Source organism: Macrotis lagotis, chromosome 2, assembly GCF_037893015.1.
Source record: "Macrotis lagotis isolate mMagLag1 chromosome 2, bilby.v1.9.chrom.fasta, whole genome shotgun sequence".
Lineage (NCBI taxonomy): Eukaryota > Metazoa > Chordata > Mammalia > Peramelemorphia > Peramelidae > Macrotis > Macrotis lagotis.
Genome location: NC_133659.1, coordinates 217761064 through 217788163, shown reverse-complemented (window position 1 = coordinate 217788163; position 27100 = coordinate 217761064). Strand labels below are relative to the sequence as shown.

Here is a 27100-nt window from a genome sequence, read left to right as displayed (position 1 = left end):
TATCCATAGAATTTACATCTTCTGAAATCTTCCCCAGTCCTATTTCTCATAACTCTTTCGTATTCTCTTTAAACAAAACATACAAAATAAATTGGAGGTCATCTCATATTAAGGGATTGGACAAAGATGGGAATTTTAGCTGACTTGAAGGAAATCAGGAAGGATAGAATTGCAGGCATATAGGGTACAGCTAGTGAAAATGGGTAGAGGTGGGAAATGGATTTTCTTGTTTAAGGAACAACAAAGAGGCCAGTACTCTGTGGATGGGATGAATAAGGGTTGACATGGGTAGACCTTTAAGAAGATCAGTTTGTATCAGATAAAAGAGAAAATCCTACAAGAAGCCAGAAAGAAACCATTTAAATATCAAGGAGCCACAGTAAAGATCACACAGGACCTGGCTACATCAACATTAAGGAATCGAAGGGCCTGGAACGAGATATTTTGAAGAGCAAGGGAGCTTGGAATGCAGCCAAGAATCTACTTTCCCGAAAAGCTGAGCCTTCTCTTCCAGGGAAAAAGATGGACATTTAATTAAATGGAAGAATTCCAAAAATTCCTGATGAAAAGACCAGAGCTAAATAGAAAATTTGGACATCAAACAGGAGGTTCAAGAGACACATGAAAAGGTATTCAATGACATCCAAACGGATAACTAGAGCTCAAAAGAAATCTCAGGGCCATTTGGACCAAAGGTGTCAGTTGAAACCTTGCCAGTGGATCAGATCTCTGATGCTGAACATCAAGAAGGATTGATTAAAAGCCAGATGTGATCAAGAGGTGAAAGCTTATTCTTCAAGGAAAATGAAAAGACTTAATTTGATGATCAGAAGACCACATTGTCCGTGTATACAGAGATAAGCAAAAGTAGCAGGGTTGGGAAATGAATCCAAGTTCTCTTGACTCCAAATCCTATATTCTTTATGATACACAATAGAATCTAGGGATGACACATATTTTAAAAGAATAGAAATAAAAATATTCTGAAAAATAAAACAAAAGATCAGTTTGACAACAGAATGGAAGATCAGCTGGAATGATCAGAGACTTGAGGCAGGGCTTAAAAATAAAGGAGGAGGGGGGAAAAAGATGTACTTCAGATACTATCGGCTGTCTCTGGAATGGAACGCATATTTTATCATAAGTCTGTCAGAGAAGTTGCTTCAATTTTTTTTCTCACAGTTGCTATTGCTAACTGAATTTCCTTCCATCCTATTCCTCCCTACTCCCATTTATTTTCCTCTGTTTCTCTCTCTCCTTTCACCCTGTCCCTCCTCAAAAGTGTGTTGTATCTGACTACCCTCTCTCACATCTTCCCTCTTTTCTATCACTTAGACCTCTCCTCCCCTTTGCCATCCCTTTCCTCTCCATTTTCTTCCAGGGTAAGATAGATTTCTATACCCTATTTCTTCTCTGAGCCACGTCCAATGAGAATGAAGACTCCAGAGTACATTTTTTTATAAAAATTTAAATATTTTTTTCATTAAATATTTCCAAGTTATATGTAAAAAAATCTTTAACATTCATTTAAAAAATTCTTAAGATGTAAATTATCTGCCTGCATTCCAATCCTCCTCAGTCTTGTAAAAATGCAAGCAATATTATATTAATTATACATGTGAAGTTATGCAAAACATATTTCCATGTTGTAAAAGAAAACATACCAAAAATCCTCCAAGAAAAATAAAATTAAAAAAAAAGTATTGGGGTAGCTAGTGGCCCTGGAGTGAAGAGGACTTGAGTTCAAATCTGGTCTCAAACACTTAATATTTGCTAGCTGCATTTAGCCCTATTGCCTTGCAAACCTTCTATTCCCTCACCCCCAATAATGCTTTAATCAATTCTCTGAGTTCTCTGTCTGAAGGTAGATAGTATCTTTTATCATGAATCCTTTGGAATTCTCTTAGATCATTGTTTTGCTCTGAGAGGCAAGTCTTTCAGTTGATTATTTTTTCAATATTTCTGTTGAGAGAATTTTGTAATTGACTATTTAAAATGCTATGTTGTTTCTTGATACTTATTAGCTATGTGACTTTGGGCAAGTCACTTAACCCTTTCCAAAAATAAATAAAAATAAGGTGCACCATTGTGACCCTAAGTAAGACATGTTACTTCTTGGTGACCCCAGCAATTCTATAACACTGTAAGTTGAGGAAGAGCAGAGGAAGAGTTTCATCACTGAAATTCCTTTTACCAGTGATATTCAAAGTATTAAAAAAATAAAATTTCATGTTAAGAATTCCTATGGTTTTGATTGTCATAGTCTTGTGTATGTGGTAGAATTCTGTGGTAGACTCCTTAATAGTATCAGGATATCCAAATTAATTACATATTTTACATTATATTTATTGCTGTAAATTGAATCTTTTCCTTAATTCCCTTTAACTAATAAACCTGCTTCCATCACACAGAACCCTGGTTCACATTAAAAATGGTGGAGAAGCCCATGAAAGATGGTTAATCTAGGATGTTTATTGGTTAGATAGCTTTTGAATGGGAGAATTTGGACAATTTTATCACCAAAATATTGGACCCTTAATCTCTTTAAAAATCTCAAACTAAGAAAGACGTTAATGAAAGTTCAGTTCCCCTGTTTTTCACATGGAGAAATTGAGGTCCAGAGAAATTATTACCTGTAAAACCCTGGGTTAGGCATTGAAGGAGAATACAAAAATTTAGAAGGAAACTATCAGTGTAGTATAGTAGAGGTAAAACCCTTTGCAACTAAGTAAGTGTGACTACAGTTAGAAGAGAGAAATTAGAGATTATCTATCTACATCCTTCATTTTATGAAAGAAGAGACTAAGCCCAGGTCCTCTAAGCCCAGAAAAGTGAAATGCCATTCATAGAAAAATCACAGAGCTAGCCAGGGTTAGAACTTATCCTCAAATTTAAGTCTCTTGATTCAATTCTTTCTAGTGCAAAGCGATATGTGATGATGTTACTGAGTACAGTAGATGCTACTTTAGGTTGTAATGACCAGGGAAGACTCTCAGAGAAAGAAAGATTTGAATTAACCCTGTAGCTAGTTTATTAGCATAGCAGAAGCTATTGTCTCCTGTATCCTAATCTAAAGTTTTCTGTTAAACTGAACTTTGCTATTTTGTATCAATGAAAATTGTTTTTGTTTGAACGAAGCTTAATATTTAAGGTTTTCATCAATCTTTTAGATTGCCAAAAAGTAATGACTTTTAATTCATTGATTATTACTCTGCTCCCAAGAATATGAAACTCACTCAGACTTTGAGTGTCTTTTACAAATACAGCAAATTTTTTTTCTCTAAGATATAGGGGTTTGTTTTGTTTTGTTTTGTTTTTTAGATTTTTCAAGGCAATGGGATTAAGTGGCTTGCCCAAGGCCACACAGCTAGGTAATTAAGTGTCTGTGGTCAGATTTTAACCCAGGTACTCCTGGCTCCAAGGCCAGTGCTCTATTCACTGTGCCACCTAGCCTCCCCAGGATATAGGTTTTTTTAGGAAGTTTTCATGCCAATATGATTTTCCATTGTATAAATTTTAGTTGAACAAATTATATTTTCCCAGAAATAATTTATAATTTATAGTGTCAAGTGAATATGGACTATGTCCAAGAATATTTTGCTTTTATTGAAAGAGAATATGAAAACTGTAAAATCTTAGAATTTGAGTGAGTCATTCGGGTCTTTTTTGGATGGCTAAAGATGAATTCATTAAGTTCTGACACTTCAGAACTTTTTGATCTCTTTTTGTATTTTTGCTATCCTGAACAGAACCTAATCTTTATTTGATAACTTAACATCATTATTGTGAATGTTGTAATATCATTAAGTATGGTGTGATGAAACTCTGGATTTTGATTCAGAGTACCTGGAGTTGAATTCCAGCTCTGCCACTTTAAACAAGTCATATTTGACCTGTTGTTCCTGGTTTCATTTTATGGTAGTCTTAATTCATAAGTCCTCCTTTAACTGTAAATTCTTGCTTACTGTCATTAGTCTACATAATTATGCAATGAAATTGCTCTCGAGGTATATACAGTTAGCTCTTAGACTCCTCTTCCTCTTCCTTCTGAGACTGTAGAAATCTTCTGTCTCATCACTGACTCCCCCCATCTATATCAAGATATTGACATACATAGACATACATAGTCTATGATGTATTTTAAAAATGTAGTAATCGGATTGCTTCTTTCTTTCCTCTTAGCAAACTAACTATTTAGAACATTAGCTATAATCTTTATATTTCTGGTTCTGCTCAGCTGTGGGGGGGTTTTTTTGGCTGCATATTTGAGAGTTGCTACTTTGCTGTGTATGTGTTTATTTCTGGCTACATTCAAATCTGGAACACTTTTGAAATGTTTAATATTCAGATTTTACAATATTACTTTAATCAGTAAAATAAACATATTTATTTTAATATATAATTTTAGTTATAAAAAATTTTTGTCTTTTTATATAGGCAGTTGCAAAAATGGTTCAACAGTGTTGCATTTATGTTGAGGAAATCACAGATCTTCCTATCAAACTTCGATTGATTGATACCCTTCGAATGGTGACAGAAGGAAAGGTAAACTAGAATCATAAATTGACATTTGGTAAATATGTCCTATCCACAGTTAAGGGAATTTTATATACAAAGATTCTGGGTGTGATCCCATCTTTGTAGGTAGGAATATTAAATTGAGGATTAATTAGCCATCCCTGCTGATTTACCTAGCTAGTTGAAAATAAAAGCTCTCTCAAAAGAACAAATATAGATTGGTGGATGTGGTCAAATCATTCTTTTTTGGCTTGATTTTGTGGGAATTATTTCTGTTAATTAAGTAAAAAAAAAGAATTTTCCTTTTTTTTTGTATCCTTGAATTTTAAATATTTCTGTTAGCCTTGAACCTTCTTTTGGAAATCTAGAGAAACCTGAGGTCCTCTTTTTTAAAAGAAAACCAATTATATTACAATACAGTCATCAAAATATTTAATTAAAACAAAATTCACAGACCCCAAGCTAAGAACCTATATTTTAAGCTGTCATTAAAAATTAACCTCCTCATTATGCCCAAAGGACAACAAAAATGTGCATACCCTTTGATCCAGCAATACCACTACTGGGTCTATACTCTGAAGAGATGATGAAAAAGGGTAAACACATCACTTGTACAAAAATATTCATAACAGCCCTGTTTGTGGTGGCAAAGAATTGGAAATCAAGTAAATGTCCTTCAATTGGGGAATGGCTTAGCAAATTGTGGTATATGTATGTTATGGAACACTATTGTTCTATTAGAAACTAGACGGGATGGGAATTCAGGGAAGCCTGGAGGGATTTGCATGCTGAGTGAGATGAGAAGATGAGAAGAACCAGAAAAACACTGTAACATGGGGGTGATGATCAACCTTGATGGACTTGCTCATTTCATCAGTGCAACAACCAGGGACAATTTTGGGCTGTCTGCAATGGAGAATACTATCTGTATCCAGAGAAAGGACTGTAGAATTTGAACAAAGACCAAGGACTATTGCCTTAAATTTAGAAAAAAACCTGATATCTCTTATACTTTATATTTCTTCTGTAAGGATATGATTTTTTTCTCATTATACTCAATTTGGATCAATGTACAATATGGAAACAATTTAAAGACTGACAAATTGCTCTCTTTGGGGGGTGGGGAGGGAAGTAAGATTAGGGAGAAAATTGTAAAACTCAAAATAAATAAAATCTTTTTTAAAAAAAATTAACCTAGCAGCTAGGTGTCACAGTAGACTACCAGCCCTTGAGTCAGGAAGACTTGTCTTCCTCAATGCAAATCTAATCTCATATACTTTTTAACTGTGTGACCCTGGGCAAGTTATTTAAGATGTTTACCTCAGATTCTTCATCCGTCAAATGAGCTAGAGGAGGAAATGACAAAACACTTCAGAATTCTTGACAAGAAAACCTTTAACAGGGTTCCAAAGAAACAGACATGACTGAAAAAACTTAAACAAAAATAGTGGAAATAACACTGAACTGGGAAGTTAGGCAATCTTGGTTCTAGTGTTGATTCTGCCATTAACTGTGTAACTTTTAGTAATTTGTGTAAGGGGATTGATTGGGTTTAATGAACTCTTAAGAAATCCTCAAATGGGATCATGAAGTGTTGGACATGACTGAAATGACTGAACAAAAACAACAAATTTAGATTGCAAGTGCTTCTTGAGGTTTGTTGAAAAAAAATTAAACCTTTAATAGTATTTATTTACAATCTATGCTTTAGACCCATTAGTATTTTTTCTTTTTTTTTTAACCAGTCATTTTTATTTTGCAAGGTTTTGAGTTTTACAGTTTTTCTCCCTCCCTCTCTTTCCCTTCCCTCTCCCCCGGCAGAAAACAATCTGATACAGGCTTTACATTTGGATCCATTCTATAAATAGAGATCGATATTGAACATGTGAGAAAAGAATCAGATCAAGAAGAAAGAAAACAGCTAAAATAAAATAACATAATACATAAGATAACTTTTTAAAATTGAAGATAATAAGCTCTGGTCTTCTTTTAAACTCATTCTCTGGATGTGGATGGTATTTTCCATTACAAGTGTCTTAAAATTGTTAGACTATTGTCCTGCTGAAATGAACAAGTCCATCATGGTTGATCATCACCCCATGTTGCTGTTAGTGTATATAATGTTTTTCTGGTTCTGCTCATCTCACTCAGCAACAATTCATGCAAGTCTTTTTAGATTTTACAAGGCAATGGAGTTAAGTGGCTTGCCCAAGGCCACACAGCTAGGTAATTATTAAGTGTCTAAGGTCAGATTTGAACTCAGGTACTCCTGACACCAGAGCCAGTGCTCTGTCTACTGCACCACGTAACTGCCCCCATGCAAGTCTTTCTAGGCTTTTCTGAAATCCTGTCCCTCATGATTTCTTATAGCACAATAGTGTTCCATCACATACATGTAACACAATTTGCTGAGCCATTCCTCAATTGATGAGCATCCCCTCAATTTCTAATTCTTTGACATTACAAAGAACTGCTATGAATATTTTTGTACATATGGGATTTTAATCTTTTTTTGATAATCTCTGCAGGATACATACAGGTTGCACATTCTCACTGCCCTTTGGGCACAATTCCAAATTGCTCTCCAAAAAATTTGGATCAGTTCACAACTCCACCATCAATGCATCAGTGCCCCAATTTTCCCACAACCCCTCCAAACGTTGATCATTAGCCTTTCTAGTCATATTGACCAATCTGAGAGGTGTGAGGTGGTACCTCAGATGCTTTAATTTGCATTTCTCTACTCAATCCATTAGTAGTTTTTAATATATATACTATTTTTAAACTATATTATTATAAATGAAAATCAGATTTGAATATTGTTTAAGGATTGTAGATACTGGGTTTCCAAATGTGTTTTCCAAATTAGAGTTTGAAAGGAACTGGTTAGCCATCTAATTCAGCCCATATCAGAGAAAATATCTCTACCATAAAGTATCAACAAATAGGATATACTACATATACCAAGAAATAGTCTAATAGTGTCTTCATCTTAAGACTTCAGAAGGCAGCTAATGCTGCTTCAGGATAATTCTCATTGTTAGGAGCCTTTTTTTTTGACTTTGGAGTTAAATTTTCCCCTTCAGCTTTCACCCATTACTCCTGGTTTCGCTCTTTAGAGTTAAACAAAACAAATCTAATTCTTTTTCCACTTGTCATCTCTTCAGGTATTTGATAATAGTTGTTGTATCCTCTAGATGAAACGTTGCCAGTGTCTGTAATCAGTCCTCACATGACATAGACTTTAGGTCATTCACCACTCTAGTTGCCGCCTTCTAAATGCTCACCAGTTTATCAATGATCTTCCCAAATTGTAGTACTCCAGATATAGTCTGACCAAGTTAAGAGTACAAAGGGACTATTAGCCCCTTTACTCCTAGAAACTGATCCTCTATTAAAGTAACCCAAGATTGCAGTAGGAGTTTGGTTTTGTGTTTATTGTTCATGTCATATCATTGACTCACGGAGCTTGCAATCCCCTACAAAATCCAAGTCATTTTCAACAAATTATTGTCTAACAATATTTTCTGTCTTGTATTTATGAATTTCTGAGGTATATTTATGGATTTCTGAGTTATAAGTGAAATGTTACATCTATCCCTGTTGAATTTTATCTTAGTAAATTCAGCCCAGTGCTATAGACTAATAAGATCTTTTAGGATACTGACTTTAATTGTGTTAGCTATCCCTCACATTGTGTCATTTGTATTATAACTTGGCTTGTGTTGATTCTCATTGAACTATTTCTTTTATAAATTCCTAGTATGAAGGTGAATAAAAATTATTTTTTGAGTTATCTGCTGCTTGTGTCTGTTCAGAATGCTATTTCCCTGTTAGCAGATCAAGGTGATAGTTTCAACCCAAACTTTGAATTCTGCTTTTGAAAAATCTTATGTTCTGCAATGATTTATAGTTTTTAGAAATACAGAACCTTGTGCTTAGTTTTTTCAAGTTTTTAGAAAGCAATTTTTTTTTTCTTCCTGTGGCATGGTGGTAGTAGTGATTTGATAGCATAATTACTACAAAACTTAAAGTAAATTTTTCCGTCTGAAGAAGGCCTACAAGTATCTTCATTTATTATTTGTAAAGCCAGTCCTTTTCCATCTACTTGCAAGTTATTGAAAATAAAATTAGTACTTTTTTTTTTGCTAGGGTTACATTTTGGACCATTTCACTTTTTTTTTTCCATATAGCTTTTAATCAGCAATAGAATTGTTAGCTTTCATTCTCTTGTCAATTTGTTTATGCACCCAGTGTTAAGAAAGGGTACTTTGGCCATCTTATCAGCTATCATGATAAGTTGTTGCCAGTTCAGTCCTAAGGCAGTTGCCCACTTTAGATAAATGGGTATAATAATTGGATATATAGAAAGGGGATAAAATAAAATCATAGAATGATCCTTTTTATTCCCCTGGTCTTCTAACTATGGTTAGATTTCTTGGACCTGTACGTTGATGAAATGGTTTATAAAGGGTACTAACTGAAAACAAACACTAAATTTACTTTCTTAATGTAAATTGAGGATAATAATTGTAAGGTCAGAAAGCTAAAAGAAAAAAAATGAGTCTAGATTCTTGAATTTTAGGCCAGTAGACTACAAAGCTCTGGCAGTTCCTTTCAGGTTCTGGGCTGCAAAGAATAGGGAGGACAGGAACATATATGAAGTGCTACTGTGAGACATCCATTAGGCTAAGCACATTACAGATAATAGCTCATTTGAAAGTGAAGGCATGGGTGGGTGGACTATATATATATTATCTGAGATCTGTATTATCTGGCCTGAACAACTTTGGACTTTTTCACCTGGTTGGCTACAAAGCCAGCCTCCCATTTCTCAAGCATTACATAAATTTCAACTGTGATATTATTAGGAATAGAGGAAACCTAAGAGGTTTAGAACTGATTGTAATCTAATAGGTTATCTAGTCTAACCAAGATTTGTTTTGAGAGACATCAGTACCCTTGCTGGTGAGATTCCCAATCTTAAAAGGTGAAAAAGTTAGGCTTTTGGCCTAACAGTCTGTACAGGAAAAACCTAAAAAGATTAAAAAATTAATATTGTCTGAACTACGGTGAATGAACTGAACCATTGAATGAAAACTTAAGAACATATAACTAGGATAGGTACATAGGGAATCAGACAATGAGTTCTTTCAGAATTGAAAAATAGGAAGAGGAAGGGGGAGAACAGCTTTTATTAAGCTATTACTCTATGCCAGTCACTGTGCTAAGTGTTTAACAGAATTGTTTCATTTGATCCTCATAATCAGTCTGGGACATCCATGCTTTTATTATTCCCATTTTCAATTGAGGGTATTGAGACAGAGGTTAAGATTCTTGTCCAGGGTCACACAGCAAAAAAGTGTTTAAAAATGAATTTGAACTAAGGTCTGACTCCAGAGCCAGTACTCTATCTGCTGTCAAGATGAAGTGAACAATTTGGATTACATTTAGGAAATTGTGTGGTGCATTTCATTGGTCCCATAATATTCACCAACACCAAAAAAAAAAAACCCAAACATCTTTTTTGCTTTTATTTATTTTTATTTATTTATTTATTTATTTATTTGGAATTTTCAAGGCTATGGGGTTAAGTGATTTGCCCAAGGCCACACAGCTAGGTAATTATTAAGTGTCTGAGGTCAGATTTGAACCCAGGTACTCCTGACTGCAAGGCCAGTGCTCTATCCACTGCCACCACCTAGCTGCCCTATGTTTTTTTTATATTTAAGTTGTCCTTTCCCTATCAGATTCTTCCCTGAAACAAAGAAAATCAGTTAAAAAAAACCCAACAAACAAAATATCTCATAGCATAGTAACATTCTGTATCAGTATTCCCTTTGTTTTCTACCAAGTAGATAGAGAAGTTAAGTTTGTTCATCTATTTCCCAATACCAACTTCAGTAATTGGCAATGAGTTCAGCTTCCTTTTAATGTTTGCATTTATCTTATCATAATCATTTTTTATTGTTTTAGTTCTGCCTACTTCATTCAGTTTCTGTTTATGTTTTCTTTGGATTCCTCATATTTGTTTTTCATGTTGATAATCTAGTTTGTATGACCACCCATTGCACTGTCACTTTTTTTTCCCTCCAACAAATACGCCACTTTGAATATTTTGGTATATGTGAAGCCTTTTCTTTTCTCTTTGACCTATTTAAGATCTAAGCATATTAGTGGAATCTCTGATAAAAATTTCTAATAGCTGAGGAGCAGCTAAGTGATGCATTGGATAGAGTACTGTCCTTAGAGACAGGAGGACCTGACTTCTGAGTTCAAATGCTGCTTCTGACACTTAGTAGCTATATGACCCTGGCCAAGTTACTTAGCCTGGTTGATTTAAAAAAAAAACAACTATAGTAGCTGAGTGAGTTCTTTTTTCAAAATTCCAAATTAAGATTCATTTTTATAGCACTTTTTTTTCGGTGATGCAAGTATGGCTGTTAACTTTGGAATCTCTAAAGAGTTAAAAATAGTAATGTTCCAAAAGGCAACCTAAAGGTGTTCAGTGATCTCCAATAGAGTAAACTGTATTTCTGATAGGGACCAACATTCAAGAAGTGGCATATAAGAGATATTATTGAGGAAATACAGAATTTAGGAAAGATGGTGTGCTAATAGTTTCATGGAAGTACCATACCAGGTACAGATCTCCTGCACATTAGGGAGCTCCTTCCTTGTAAGAGAACATAAGACAAAAATCACATGATATAAAAAGGCATGTATCATTCTCTTCCAATGAAGGGAATCCCAACATTGTTAAGATTCACAGATTCATGAAGCAAAAAGTGAATGGTATTTGAAAACACAAGCAAAATTATTGCATTTAAAGAATTTTTATAGCAGTTAATGTTTTGAGAAACCCAAATCAATTATATGGCTTTAATAATAAAAGTATAAGACTTTTTAGAAAGTATTAATTAAGGTTCATTCTCTTTTGAGCATTTTTTTAAGTTGCTTGCTCTATGAGAAAAATACCTAACAAATAAGATGATTTTATCATTAATAATGATTAGTGGTAAATAATGATGAATGATAATAATGATAAAATAAGATGATTTATCATTTTGGATAATAGGCTAATTTAGGCATTTTGAACTTTTAGCTTATTTCTGATAGAAGTTTTTTTCAACAACTGTTCCTTGTATTTCTAGATTTATGTGGAAATCGAACGTGCTCGATTAACTAAAACACTAGCAACAATCAAAGAACAAAGTGGTGAAGTCAAAGAGGCAGCATCTATTTTACAAGAACTGCAGGTAATGAATTATGTGTTGGAGTGCACAAATCTTCATTTACAGAAGTCAGTATTTTCTTCATAGAGTTAGCCCATATTAGAGTGTTAGCCTTTTTTCTCACCTACCAAGAATAAGATTGATTTGCAGCAAGGTGTGAGATTTAATCAAGTAGCAGTAAAGTGTGCAATTACACCAACTAAATTCTAGCTGCCAAGCAATTTTTGAAGAGAGACTTCAAATAGTAACAAATTAACCTTAGTTCTGCAATTACTTGAACATTTAATTCTACAAAAATGAAAGGAGATGATTTAAGTGATACAGGCACTGTGTTTGTTCTTCCTTTGGAATCTACATTTTAAATTTTAACTTAAATTGTAGTGAATATTAGTTTGACATTTTAACTATAATCTAAAATTAGTTAAATTCAGCATGTGGCACGAGGCCTCAAAATGGCAAAGAATCTTAATCCAGCAATAGGGAATTTTTCCTATCTACTTGGTTATTATGTGGATCTGATAAATTGTACATTCATCAGAACAATGCTTTAAGGTCCTTGATTGATCATGTCTCCTTTATCTTGGTTTCTCCATGTAGGTATAGATTTAGAATTTAATTGAATAATTGCTGAACAAAAAGAAACAGATACAGTGAGAAAATTGTAGTAATCAGATAAACCAGATATCAAATTAGAAATTTGCTTAATCGTGGATAATTTAGATAATTCTGAAAACTCCATTATTATAAATAATGTTGCTTGAATAAGGTTTTTTAAAATAATGGGTGGCCTGGGAACATATCAATTCTTTTATTTGAGCAACTATTTTTATTTAGTATAAAGATCACAAAAGTTGAATATGCAAATTATGTAAATGATATTTTTTTATGTTTTAGAGTATAACTATAGCTAGCCATTAATAATTTAATTTTATACATTACCCAAATCAGTTACATATATTTGAGAAACTTCTTAAATATTTTTTAGTGAGGACAATTATTTTTATATTTGTTCTTTCTTAATTATATCTTTTAAACATATCACTCAAGAGTTATCTTTTAAAAACATTTCCAAGTAGTTACAGATTTACTTCCTCTCCCAGGTGGAAACCTATGGGTCCATGGAAAAGAAAGAGAGAGTGGAATTTATCTTGGAGCAGATGAGGCTTTGCCTAGCTGTGAAGGATTACATTCGGACTCAGATTATCAGCAAAAAAATTAATACCAAATTCTTTCAGGAAGAAAATACAGAAGTAAGTTGTTTTCATCTATACTTATTTGCATGCTTAACTTTAAACTGTCTTCAGCAGAACAGCCCATGAAATCTTATTCATTATGGATTGATGTTTTTTCCCCCAGAAGTTAAAGCTGAAATACTATAATTTAATGATTCAACTGGATCAACACGAAGGTTCCTATTTGTCCATCTGTAAGCACTACAGAGCTATATATGATACTCCTTGTATCCAGGCTGAAAGTGAAAAGTGGCAACAAGTAAGAATATTATGTGAAATTTTGTATTGCCTACTTACTGGAAAATGTTACAATCTTTAGTTTATTTAGAAGACATTTACCTTTCATTGCTTTTTCTTCAATTCTAGTGGTGATTTGCATATGAAATTCTGTGATAATTTTAGACTAAGCTGTTTAATGGCCAGGCTATATCATAGACTGCTTTTAAAGAAATAAAATTTTATTCAGTATACATCTTGTGACTCAGTTGCTAGTATCAAATTATAAAGAAACTTTTCCTTGGGGCAGCTAGGTGGTACAGTAGATAGAGTGCCAGCCCTGGAGTTAGGAGAACCTGAGTTCAAATATGGCCTCAGACTCTTTATAATTGCCTGGCTGTGTGACCTTGGGCAAGTCACTTAACCCCATTGCCTTGCCAAAAAAAACCCCAACTTTTCCTCACAGTTTTAGAGAAAACCAGTCAGGTCCTTTGATAAATCCAATAAGTATATTACAAAATCTATTATAGGCAGCTGCTATTTTAAAAAGAACAAACTAAATAAAAATACTCTCTTGTGACTAAGTATTAAATTTCATGTTAAAAATAAACTGCATAAGGACTAATCTTGAAATACTGTCTCAGAATTTGAGTTCCTACTTAGTAAATCATTTGGTCAGTTGATGTGGAATATAAATAGATAGATAAGATAAGATAAGATAGATATAAAATATGTAGAATTTTGCATATTTAGTATGTAACTTATGGCAACAGTTTACTTGTATATAACCCATGGACTTAATTACTTTTCTAGGCTTTGAAGAGTGTAGTTCTTTATGTTATTCTATCCCCCTTTGACAATGAACAGTCAGATTTGGTTCACCGAATAAGCAGTGACAAAAAGTTAGAAGAAATTCCCAAGTATAAGTAAGTATATTTTTTAACAGCATACTCTGCCTTAACACTGTTTAGCTGAACACTATTTTGATATATTTTGTTTTTAGTTTTCTTTTTTAAAAAAATAATGGCTTTGGGATGAGGGGGGAAGGGAAGCAATCAAAGTTAAGTGACTAGAGGCTAGATTTCAGTTCAGATCTTCCTGACTCCAGGGCCAAAGCTCTTTCCACTGTGATACCCAGACCATCCCTAAAAATGAATGAATTTGCATTATCATTACATAATTATCTTCTCTTCTTTCCCCCCTCCTCCAAATTCGATATTACCTTGTAACAAAGAAAAAACAGTTAATCAAACTAGGTGACAAAATATATGATGTATTCCATGTCAGCAGTCTTCCTCTCTGTCAAGAGAAAGGAAGTATTCCACCTTTCTTTTACAGAATCAAGACTATTTACTAAAGTTAATTGATAGATAAGGTGGATAGTAGATAGAATATGGTGCCTAGAGTGAGGAAAATTCCTCTTTGAGTTCAAATCTGGCCTCAGATATTTACTAACTTTGTGAACCTGGGCAAATCACTTATTCCTGTTTTCGCTCAGTTTCCTTGTCTGTAAAATGAGCTAGAGAAGGAAGGGCAAATTGCTTCAGTATTTTTGCCAAGAAAGCCACAAAAGGTTTGATGTTACTTGGAGATGACTTAAGAACAAGTGTTTAACACTGAAGTTAATCCAAATTCAACCACCTTTTAACCATTTGCATTTTTGTAGATTTGGTATGGAATATTGTTCTTGATTTTGCATCTTCTTTGTTCTCTCTGCTTGCCTTGTTTTCTTACCATGTTTGTGCTCTCAGCTCTCATTTTATGCTGAATATTTTCATAGTTTTCATTTCTTATAATATAGTTACATTTTTATTACTAAGTTTTGGGACATGTAAAAAAAGAATTAGTTTAGGAGAAAAAAGCAATATTTTACTCTTCATTTAAAAATTTAAATGTTTTAGAAAACAAAACCCATATGAATATTTACTCTTGGTAAGTAGACAATAAAATATTTGGACTTTGTGGTAGAAATGAATGCAGCGGCATCTCAGTGACACAGTGGATAAAGCACTGACCCTCGAATCAGGAGGTATGTGACCTGTGTGACCTTAGGCAAGTCACTTAACCCCAATGCCCCACAAAAAAAGAGAAATGAATTTAAGAAGATAGGATACTTCATCGGTACCTATTCATCAATTAATAACTTTGCAGGGCAGCTAGGTGGCGCAGTGGATAGAGCACCAACCCTGGAGTACTCCTGAGTTCAAATGCGACCTCAGACACTTAATAATTACCTAGCTGTGTGGCCTTGGGCAAGTCACTTAACCCCATTTGCCTTGCAAAAAACTAAAAAAACAAAACTTTCCAGAGCTCTTTAGGAACTTTTATTTAATTAGTTAACTGAAATACACACTTCTAAAGAGCTATAAAAATAGATTTTCTGTAAACTTAAATTTTGATTTTAATATTTGTTGTATTTATAATAATAGGAAGACTGATGAATAAAAAATTACAACCAACAGTTTTATATGGAAAAGGTATTCATAGAAGCATAGAAAGAATGGCAATAAATCAGGGGAAATATATAGCTTTTTCTTTTTTCTTTTGCAAGACAAGACTTGCCCAAGGTCACACAGCTAGGTAATTATTAAGTGTCTAAGGCTAGATTTGAACTCTTGTCCTCGTGACTCCAGGACCAGTTCTCTATCCATTCTGCCACTTAGCTGCCCATCTTTTTATGAATAAAAACCAAATAAGTATGATGATGATGTTGATTGTTTCTTGGTGTGTTATATTATTAAAACCAGAGAGCTTGCCCTCAATCTACCAAAGGCAATTTTTTGTGTTTAAAATAAGTGTTTCAAATTATCAACAGGGATCTTTTAAAGCTTTTTACTACTATGGAATTGATGCGTTGGACCACACTAGTTGAGGATTATGGAAAAGAATTAAGAGAAGGTTCTCTTGAGAGTCCAGCAACAGATGTTTTTGGTTACACTGAGGAAGGTGAAAAAAGATGGAAAGACTTGAAAAACAGGGTTGTGGAACATGTAAGTACATGACAATTTTTTCACTATATAATAGATTTGGTGATTCTTACCCAGTGAATTGTAATTTTTTTGTGTGTGTTCTTAGGGAAAATGAGTCATAGTAACTCATCTTCTCTCTTATTAAGATTCAGATAAAATATTGAGTGTTTTTACTGGATGGCAATGCCTTTACTTCTGTAATAATTTAAGGAGCCTCATCTTGTGTGATTATAATGTATTAAAATTTATTGTATGTTCAAACAATCAGTCTTTCTTCCTGAGAGCATATTTATATTTCCGCTCTTTTTTATTTCTTCTGTATCCATGTTCATATAGACTTCAGGTGCAGGTCATGGACTCTATTTTTCACAACCACTTAGAATCATAACGTATTTTAGCCAAAAACTTTGATCTCCTTTGTGCTACTACAGATTGAATTATTTCATCAGGCTCAATGTTGTATATTTTTTCCTTTATTTTTTTTATTTTCCTTCTTGAATGTTTTGTGTCATATCTAGACCTTTATCATTCTGGCTTAGGTACATATTTTATGCCCCTTATAGGATACAAAGTTTTCATATTTTTATAGTTTCATAATAATATTGTGTACACAATACATTCTTAATAAATGTTTTAGAAATTTCTCTTGAATCCTAAAGTAATGGAGAAGTGATTATGTGATCTTCAAAAAATTTACATAATATGAAACAAGAGAATAGGCATAGTAGTATGTATATTAACTTGAACAAAAACAGTTACTTAAATAGTAAACCTTATAAAGTTATTTACAGCTTCATAAAACTTAAAACTATACAGTGTTTCATCCTTTCTTTGTATGGAAAAGATTCGAAAGAATCCTTGATTCTCCCATGAAGCCACATTTTTAATCCTTTTGAATATTAAACATACTTTTGTTTTTTATTAGAAAGATTTTTTTATTTTGAGTTTTACAATTTTCCCCCCATTCTTTCTCCCCCCCCCCGAAAGCATGTTAGTCTTTACATTGTTTCCATGGTATATATCGATCTCAGTTGAATGTAATGAGAGAGAAATCATATCCTTAAGGAAGAAAAATAAGTAAATAAATAAAAGCAAGATTACACAATAAGATAATGGGTTTTCCCCCCCTAAATTGAAGTTAATTGTCTTTGGTCTTTGTTCAAAGGCCATAATTCTTTCTCTGGATACAGGTGGTATTCTCCATTGCAGATAGCCCAAAATTGTCCCTGATTGTTGCACTGATGGAATGAGCAAGTCCATCAAAGTTGATCATCACCCCCATGTTGCTGTTAGGATATACAGTGTTTTTCCTGGTTCTGCTCATCTCGCTCAGCATCAATTCATGAAAATCCTTCCATGCTTTCCTGAGTTCCCATTCTTCCTGGTTTCTAATAGAACAATAGTGTTCCATGACATACATATACCACAGTTTATTAAGCCATTCCCCAATTGAAGAACATTCACTTAATTTCCAGTTCTTTGCCACCACAAACAGGGCTGATAAGAATAGTTTTGAAGAAGCGATTAAACATACTTTTGAACATTCTAGTTTTCCAACTATAACCTGTGGATTTTCAGTTGACTTTAAGTCAGACTAGTTCTCACATCAGTGAAGGTGTTCATCTTTATCTCTTAGATGAATTTCTTAATCTTTAGTGATAAGAGGCATGTTAGATCATATTGGAATATTCTGACTCTGGAAATTTCTGTAATTCTGGAACAAATCTAGTTCTCAACACATTAGTTTGTTATCCCCTATCTGATGACAACTTCCTGTCACAGGAAAGTCAGAAATACCCAAAATATTGTTTGGGATGTATGTTTTATAATCTAATAACGATGTCTAAAACTCACAGGCTTACTCTACTACTTCCATCAGTGATTTTGAATATTTATAGCAGGGGTAGTGAATGTCCATCCACTGGCTGTATAAGGCCTGCAAAATCATTTGGTCTAGTGCTGTCAAGGCAACTGTAAAGAGGACTTGAAATTCAATAATTCTAGGAGCTTTTTAGGGGTGAATTAATTAAATGTTTGACCAATTATAACAGACCAATTAAGTTTTGGCCCTTGGCAGAAAAATAGTTCCCCAACCCTGGTTTTATAGCCTTGATTGAAAAGGTGAGTTTCATCAGTAAAGAGTTTACCCCCCCATCTTATTTGGTTCAGTCTTTGCAATACTTTGCCCACAATAAGCAATTTTTTTCCATAGTAGTGATTAAGAAGGCTTACAAATTCACGAAATTTACACCATACTGTAAAGAATGGGTAATAACCTCTACAGCTGCCTTGTTCCTCCTCTAAGAGTCTTTACTTGTTTTCTGAGGATTAATTAGGTATTTGATCAGTAGTTTGTTGGTTCCTGGCATTATTTTATGGTTTTGGCCATATTTCCCTTCAATGAATTTGGAGTGACTTTTCTGACTTTCCTCCCAGTAATTACTATTATGATGTTTCTAATAATCATTTAAATGTGCTTTTTAAGAGCTACAACTTTGCACAACCATTCTTAAAAATCAAAGAATTAAAAATACAACAAAAGAGCAATGGAATATCCCTGTATTGCATGAAATGTAACACCTGACAGAAACTGACAGAAAAAATTAACTAAAAGTATAGAAATCAGTTCCATCTAGTTTTATCTTCTCTAGGTCAGGTATGAGTCATCTTAGTGTCATTATAAAACATGTATCTTCATTGCTATTATAAAAGAAATCTTACCAAATTGTCTCAAGTGATATGCATATCTGTATAGTTTGTTATTTTTCAATGAAGAAGGTTTATTCATTTCAAATCAACTTTTGTATACTAATACTCTTTTTTAATTGACATTTGGGAGTCCATAATTCATCTTCAGATTCCTGATATTCATAAAAAGACTTTTTTCCTACTATCAAAGTTTATTAACAGATCTGATTACATCTAGCTTTCTGGAATAGGAAGGTATTATTCTTACTGAATATATCAGCATACTGTCTAATATTTATTCACTTTCATTTTTTGCTTGATGTATGTTGACAGAGAGTTGAAGTTATTTTAGTACGGTGATTTATAAATAATACTTAAATATTTTGGTTGCTTGGTTGCTGCAGTTAAGATTTTGTTTCTTGACTTCATTGTACTAGATTTAAGATTTTTTCCAACTAGAACATGATTGTCATTTTAATTTATTTGAATTTACATTTAAAATAGAACTTAAAGTAACTAATACTGTTGAATTTTCAAAATCATTGTTAAGTGGTTTAAAATAATGTGATACCTTAAGTTTCTCTTACTAAGTTGGTTTTTAACTTATACTAGAGATCTAGTTTGATTCCTTTTTATCCAGTATAACTTTTAAGAACTTATTTTTTCTCTTTGCTCTCCTACCTTGACCTCAGAATATTAGGATAATGGCCAAGTATTATACAAGGATAACAATGAAGCGGATGGCTCAACTTCTGGATCTTTCTGTTGATGTAAGTTCTAACTATTCCCATTTAGATCATTCCTACTTATATTTAAAATTATAGGATCACAGATTTATTGGCAAGATATCTTAGACATTATCTAGCCCAATTCCTTCATTTTATATATGAGAAAACTAAGGACCAGAAAGCTTAGATGACATGTGAAAAGTTATACCAGGGAGTTAGTTTCAGAACAGGTCCTCTGACTTCAAGTGTTCTTTCAATTGTATCACATTTACTAACATCCACTATAATTTGTTTTAAATTAAAACATCACTTTTTACATATTAAATTTGAATTAGAGAAAGTTTTCTGAGATGATTTGTAGTCAAAGATTAACCTAAACAGCAAAATGACTTTTGAGGATATTTTTAATAGTTTTTAAAATTACCATTTAGGCTTAGCTGTGTTTCAACTCATTAAGTGACTTGAAAGTTTAAATTGGGTTCATAAAATTTGAGTTACATATAATACAAAATGTAATTGTAATAGATAAATGATGTAAATAATATAACAAATATTGTATTCAGCTAGTTCCTTATTAATTGAAGTTGAAATAAAGTCATAAATTGTTAAAAATTTTATTAGTGATTTCGATTAATTTTATCAAACTCAGGTAGAAATGGAGGCCACTAAACTATGAAAATCACCATATTAATATTACTTATTTGTTGCATTTTAATTTATTTCATTAAATATTTTCCAGTTATATATTAACAGGGTTTGGGCTCCAATCAGGAGTGTTTTAGACCTCATATGAACCACATATTTGATACCTCTGATTTAGGTTAGGCTAATACAGTATTATAGTGTAAGTATGGACTGGAGAGCCTAGATTATTAGTAGTTTTGTCAAAATAACCCAGGTATTTTTTGACAGTAAACGTGAATGGATAATTAAGTGACTATAAGTTGATTTCTAATTATCTAATTCTACTTTTTTTTCTCACCATATGTTTCTTTCTGGCCCCCTTCCCAAAAGGTTAAGGGTGATGATACTATGTACATATCAGACCCCATATGGAGGGTAGTAGCTATTCAGTTCAGGGAATCTCATGTTTGTTTTTTGTTTGTTTGGGGGTTTTTTTGTTTGGTTGGTTTGGGGGGGGGAGGGTCTTTAGGGGGTTTTTTTGCAAGGCAATGAGGTTAAGTGACTTGCCCGAGGTCACACAGCTAGGTAATTATTAAGTGTCTGAGGCCAAATTTGAACTCAGGTACTCCTGACTCCTAAGGAGGGTTCTCTATCCATTGTGCCACCTAGCTGCCTCCAGGGAATCACATATTAAAGGAATGTTCGCAATCTTCCAAAATATTATCCTAAAGAGGACAACCAATATTCTGAAGCAACTGGAAACTGTCTTAAGAACAATTGAAGGAATCAAGGAATTTTTTTCTACTGGACTTAGGGAGAAACAGAACTGTTGCTAATACTTGAAAAGCTCTTATGTGAGAAGCAAGATTTCACTTTTTCTACCTTACTTCAGAGGATAATACGAGAACTACCAAAGGATAGATATGAAGAGGAATATTTCAGCTCAGTAGAAAGAATTTTAAAAAAAGAATTTGGGCTATCAATCAGTCAAAATGAGTTACTTCTTGAAGTAGTAATCGTATGTAAACAATAGATGGTCATCTTTCAGGGAGAGGGAAAGTTTACTTATACTTGGCATGAAGTTTAGCTTCATGAACTGTACAGTTCCTAGAATTTTGATTAAGTCCTAAGAAAAGAGGCTATTTTCTTTTTTAAAACATTGACTTCGGATTTCATTATTTACTTATCAGTGATAATGAATCCTGACTCTACACATCTGTGTCAATTTATAAATTACTTTTGTTGTTTTTTTATTTATTTGTAATAATCAAGGTTGTTTTTTTTCTTTGCAGGAATCAGAAGCATTTCTTTCAAACTTAGTAGTCAATAAGACCATTTTTGCTAAAGTAGACAGGTTGGCAGGAATTATCAACTTCCAGAGACCGAAGGACCCAAATAACTTACTAAATGACTGGTCTCAGAAACTGAACTCACTGATGTCTCTAGTTAACAAAACCACACACCTCATAGCAAAGGAGGAGATGATACATAATCTACAATGAGGGACTTAATACCCTAAAGCTTTTAAGAAAGCATTACAATTGGAGGGCATAAAGACTATTATTGCAGTGTACCTGTTGGATTTTTTTCCCCTCTTATTCCCTGCTCCCTAGTCTGAAATTTAAAACATGAGTAAAAATATGTAAGACATTATTTGAAAACCATTTTCTTGATTTATAATTGTTTAACTTTGCTTTTGCATTTGGTGCAAAGATATAATACAACTGTATTGTTTAATCAAAATTGTTGTAACTTACTCAAGAATCTTTTTTCTATTGTTAAAAGTCCTTTTATCAGTTTATCATTTGTTTTCATTCAGCTAACAACCATAATAAAAAATAGTATATGCATTTTTTACTTTCTATGGTTTCTTTTATTTCTAAAAAATTAATTGTGATGATTTGGCAGGTGTTTTTATAAAATAAAATTTATCATCTGGCCAAACTCATTAGGTTGAATTAAAATGCAATACAGATAATATTTTTAAAGTGATTTACATGAATGTAAAATTTGTAGTTGTACTGGGCTCTTTAAATCTTTGTTAACACTCATGTTAAAAACCTCCTTGACTGTACACATCAACTAGATTTACCATACAGTCAGTTGTTCTCTTACATTGTCCTGATCAGTTTGAAATTAATAAATCATATGATGGTACTGGCATGTTTACACAACTTGAGTTGTGTTAAATCACCATAACTGTTTTTTTTTGTTGTTGTTGTTGTTGTTTAATTGGTATTGGATGTTTTTCCTTTTCCGGGTTCAAATTGGGCCCTATTTTTTAATTTCCCAAATGAAATTAGAAAAAAGTACTTTATGTTCATTTTCCATTCAGAGATTTTTAGATAATCTTTATATATATATATATATATATATATATATATTTTTAGGTTTGGTTTTTTTTTTTTTTGCAAGGCAAATGGTATTAAGTGGCTTGCCCAAGGCCACACAGCTAAGTAATTATTAAGTGCCTGAGGCCAGATTTGAACTCAGGTACTCCTGACTCCAGGGCCAGTGCTCTATCTATCCACTGTGCCACCTAGCTGCCCTGATAATCTTTATATAATTTTAAGATTGCAGTCACATTAGTGCTGTGAGTCAGTGTGAATATAATGAAGTACTGTATTTTATTGTTCATTTGTCACAATTGTAACATCTCTTATCATTTAAAATTCACACAAGATGACAAACTCCAAAACTTCAAGTATTCACACTGGCACTAAAAATACTGTCAGTATTAATCATCTTGTAAATGTGTTGAATGAAAAGGATAGACAGTGCAACATCTTTTGACCTTGGGCATTGTACTTGTAGTTGAAGTATAACAAACTCCCTTTTTTTGCATCCTCCATTCTTCTGGGAAAGGAACTTCACATGGACTTTGCCAAATTAGGCCTATGTTTGGCCAAATACTGCTGTAAATTTTTTTCATCATACTTTTCCCATGCAATTTTACATTGTTCATTTTCAAACTGATGCTTTTTGTATACATCTTAATTTCTTGCTATTTGTAACTATATTCCTAGTACCCAAATCCCATATTGTTTGTAAGTGCAATAATAATCACTTTCTCTATACCTGCTCTCAAATAGCTTATTTTAAAGTTATCTTTATCTATCCTCTATGTTCCACAAATTAAATTTCAAAGTTCATATTTTAAATGCTTTGAGTTCATTGAACTAAAAAGAAACAAATGTGTGAAGAGGAAAAATCTGGTGGTTAAAAGTCATGAATGGTTTAAAAAGTCAAAATTATAACTGACACAGCTTTTATATTTAGAATTCCACTTTATTTCTGATAACTTTTTTATTTTATCCTCTGTTCATTATCTTTACCCATAAGAAAATTATTTTGCAATTTTAAGACTTAACTTCCCCCCCCCCCAATTATTTCATTTTACATTCTAATAAAGTTATCCTGAGTCTTGGACAGGAATGCTCCCTCTACTCCCAATTTCTAACAGACCAGGTGAATCTCAATATGTGAATATATTCTTTATATCTCAATCCAAAAGATCCATGCTGATTCCTCACAATGAAATATGTAACAACTCAGTTCCTTGAGTTGTTTAAAAGGATTTATCACTTGGTGGCCATTCTTCTGTGATGTCTCTTCAAACTTAGTGAGGCTTATCTAAGCTTGACAATGTGAAATCAGAGCTGCTTCACAAAGAATTTGAAGAGGCTTTTCATCCCTGTATATTAAAAAAAAAATACAATGCTAGCAATAAAGTTCCATTTTTTTAAAAAGATTTCTTGGAATATATCTGTGCTCTTTTTTTTTTTTTCTTTTGGTTATAACATTGAGATAATGCAGTGTTTCTTAAATCTTTTCTTCTCCTGTTTTCTAGGTCTCTTGTTTTTGCTGTGAGGTTCGCTATTTTTCTTTTTTTTTCCCCCAGTTTTTCGACTTCTTGTCTCATGGAGTCACTGGCTCCTATTTGACCCATTCTAATTCTCAGGGTGTTTGTTATTGGGCAAGTTTTTGTACCTCTTTTGCCAGACTATTAATTCCCTTTAATTAATTAATTCTTCCATAGATCTCATTTTTTTCTAATATTTTCCTCCAACAACCTTATTTATAAAAAAATTTAATTCTCAGCTCTCCCTGGAAATCTAGTTGAATTTGTGCCCAAGCCATTTTTTTGAGGCCTTGTTTTGAAATCATTGTCTTCTGAGTTGTCTTGAATATTCCTGTCTCCATAATGACTTTTTATGGTGGTATTCTTTTTTTTTGTTGGCTCATTCTTCCAGCTCTGAACTTGAAGTTAGAAATACTTCTAGAGGAAATAATTTGATCCTATCCTGTGAGTATTTAATGTATTTTTTCAGAATTGCAAGCACAGTTTAGGTTGGGGACTGCCTTGTTTTCAGTGTTCTCATGATTGTCAAGGACAACATCTTACCACTGCCTCTCTGCTTGGAGCTTTGCAAGTTTCTGACCTGGGTTTGGGTCAAGCAACAGTTGATTGCTACTGGACTGAATCCCTTGTCAGCCATGTAGGAAGCATGGCTGGTTCAGAATGACAAAACTGTCAACTCCCCTTTAATCTGAGGGGACATCATTTTGTCCTAGTTGTTCAAAGTAGATGTCAGTACTTATTTCAACAGGTGTGGGTTTGGAATTTCCTTTTGCTTTGATGTAGTATAATATCTCCCTTGTACTGGAATGCTTGAGGGCAGCCACTCCTGGACAAACCAACCCCTGTGTCCATAGATCTTTCTGTTTCACCATGCAGACATAATAAGCTAGAGTAATGATTCATTGGATTTCCCCATCAAAGTTCTATCTGTTGTGTTTCTCAGATCTGTTCAAAGGAGTTTTTGAGGGGAGTTCACTGTACTTTTATTTATAACTCTGCCTTGGGAATTGGGTATTAAAAGATTCTGGTAATATGTTCTTGATAAGAGTTTGGTGGAGATTTTAAAGAAAAATTATTGAAAACTGCTGAATAGGTAAAAGTTGATAATGTACCTCAGTTTAAAATAAGACAATGTTCTATACTAATCTATTTGTAGTATACTGAGTTGAAGGCTAAAAAACTATCACCTAGTTGAGGTATGGTGAAGGGAAGAAGTTCTGATCTCCTTTGCATCTTATCATCACTTGCTCTTATTTTCTTCAGTCTAGTTAAATTTTAACACAATTTTTCCTGCATATGGAAATTAGCAACTCAGCTATCTGATTTCATATGCTAATATTCCTTTGTTATTATTCTACATAATTTTAATTAATTTTGTTTCCATCCAGACCAGATTTAAATAAGGCCTGTGTTGAATTTCACCTTCTCCTATGTCTATAGGTTCCTTTTATTTTTTTGGTGATTTGAAGATTCATAGACTGAGTTGGAAGAGACCTTGAAAGGACTTTATCTAGTTCATTTATAATTGAGGGGGGAGAAGTTAGTGACTTGTTCAAAATCATACCAGTAGGTAATAACAGTCAGAATTGGAACTCAGATCCTCTGATTCTAAATCCAGCTCTTGCTACCTATTCAAAATTAATCTTAAAAAGAAATGTATACAAACTAACTTCCATTTTCCCATTGAACTTCATTACCTTTGTATCTCTTAGCTTGGGGAAGTGAGTTGCAGAAGTTTACTTTTACCAATTTTCTTAGTCTGTAGGATCAAGTGTTTAGTTTAGTATCAAGACCTGATTCAAATTCTGGTGCTATTACTTAATTCTTGTAACCTTAAACTTCAGTTTTCTTCTCTCTAAAATGACCTTCTGGTTCTAAAATTACTATCCTTAATTTTTTTTTTTTCATATACCACAGCATTTTTAGAATTTTCCATTCCTAACTTTCACAGTAGATAAGATTTTAGAGTAATTGATTGATTCCTACTGTTTGCAGAGTCTGGGCCTGATCACTTGCCAAGACTTTTGAAATGTCATTAAACTATGGTCACATTTTGAACCTGCCTTTACTAAAGTGATGTTTATTTCTGTACACTTATTGATGGATTTATGTACAACCTTATCTCTTTTAAGTTTATATTTATTTAAAATATGACTGATCCAGCACCTCTGTCATTTTCAATACCTTTGTATGGATTTCCCTCGGTTTTGTTCTAAAAAGAGTCAAAGAATCATAATATATTAGAATTTTTCAGACTTTGATGATATATAATAACCAGTTGGATAGATTTCAGGAGGCCCATTTTCAACAATCTCAGCTGAAATTTAGCAAGTCTTTCTATTAGGAATATAGGCTAAAAGCCAAAATAGAACAAAGTAGTTAGCAGTTAGCAGACCCATGACTTTGTCAATAGAAATCACAAATTTTCATATGACATTAGTTGTTGCAGCTATCTAAAAATAACATTTATACTCATCATTATTTTGAAATTACTATAACTATTAGCCTCACTGCTAGATCATATTTATCCTGTCTACAGACTTGCAGAAAAACTTTCTGAGAAGAGGGCCTTAGTCTTCACCAGACTGCCAAAATGGTTCATAACATACAAAAAAGCTAAAAATCCCTTTTCTAGTTGAATACCACTTCCCTGCCATAGGAAGTAAGAAAACTAAGACCCAGAGAAATCAGATAGATGATTCACCTAAGGTCATACAACTAGTTATTGATCAAGCCAGGATAGGAACCTACCCACATTTACTGATTCTTGTTCATTCTACTTAGAAGATAGTGGACCATTTTAGTATTTCATTCCAAGTGAGAATTTCTTTTCTCTTTATCAACTAATTGTGTCTGAAATATTTGTAAGCTCATAGTGAAGAAAGCTAGATAAAAAGCTCAACTAGTTAGCAATTTTATGTACAGACTGATTTCTGAGAACATTGGGTGTTATAGTGATAGAAAAGTTGATTTTCACTTTTTGTTATGTGCAATGATTTCTTCAATTGACTTTTTTATTTGTTTTTTT

At 33.1% G+C, this 27100-nt stretch overlaps 1 protein-coding gene across 1 annotated transcript in view; it reads left to right on the top strand.

The window, feature by feature from the left end:
* The window catches only part of PSMD12 (proteasome 26S subunit, non-ATPase 12), a 34322-nt gene extending 11764 nt beyond the window's left edge, over nt 1-22558 (top strand). Inside the window, exons 4-11 of the mRNA XM_074224755.1 lie at nt 4438-4545; nt 11673-11777; nt 12854-13003; nt 13110-13244; nt 14015-14127; nt 16017-16191; nt 19551-19628; nt 21503-22558. Of these exons, the coding sequence (XP_074080856.1) occupies nt 4438-4545; nt 11673-11777; nt 12854-13003; nt 13110-13244; nt 14015-14127; nt 16017-16191; nt 19551-19628; nt 21503-21712 (1074 nt within the window). The 3' untranslated portion in view covers nt 21713-22558. The remainder of the gene's footprint in view (nt 1-4437; nt 4546-11672; nt 11778-12853; nt 13004-13109; nt 13245-14014; nt 14128-16016; nt 16192-19550; nt 19629-21502) is intronic.
* The last annotated feature ends 4542 nt before the right edge of the window (nt 22559-27100 follow it).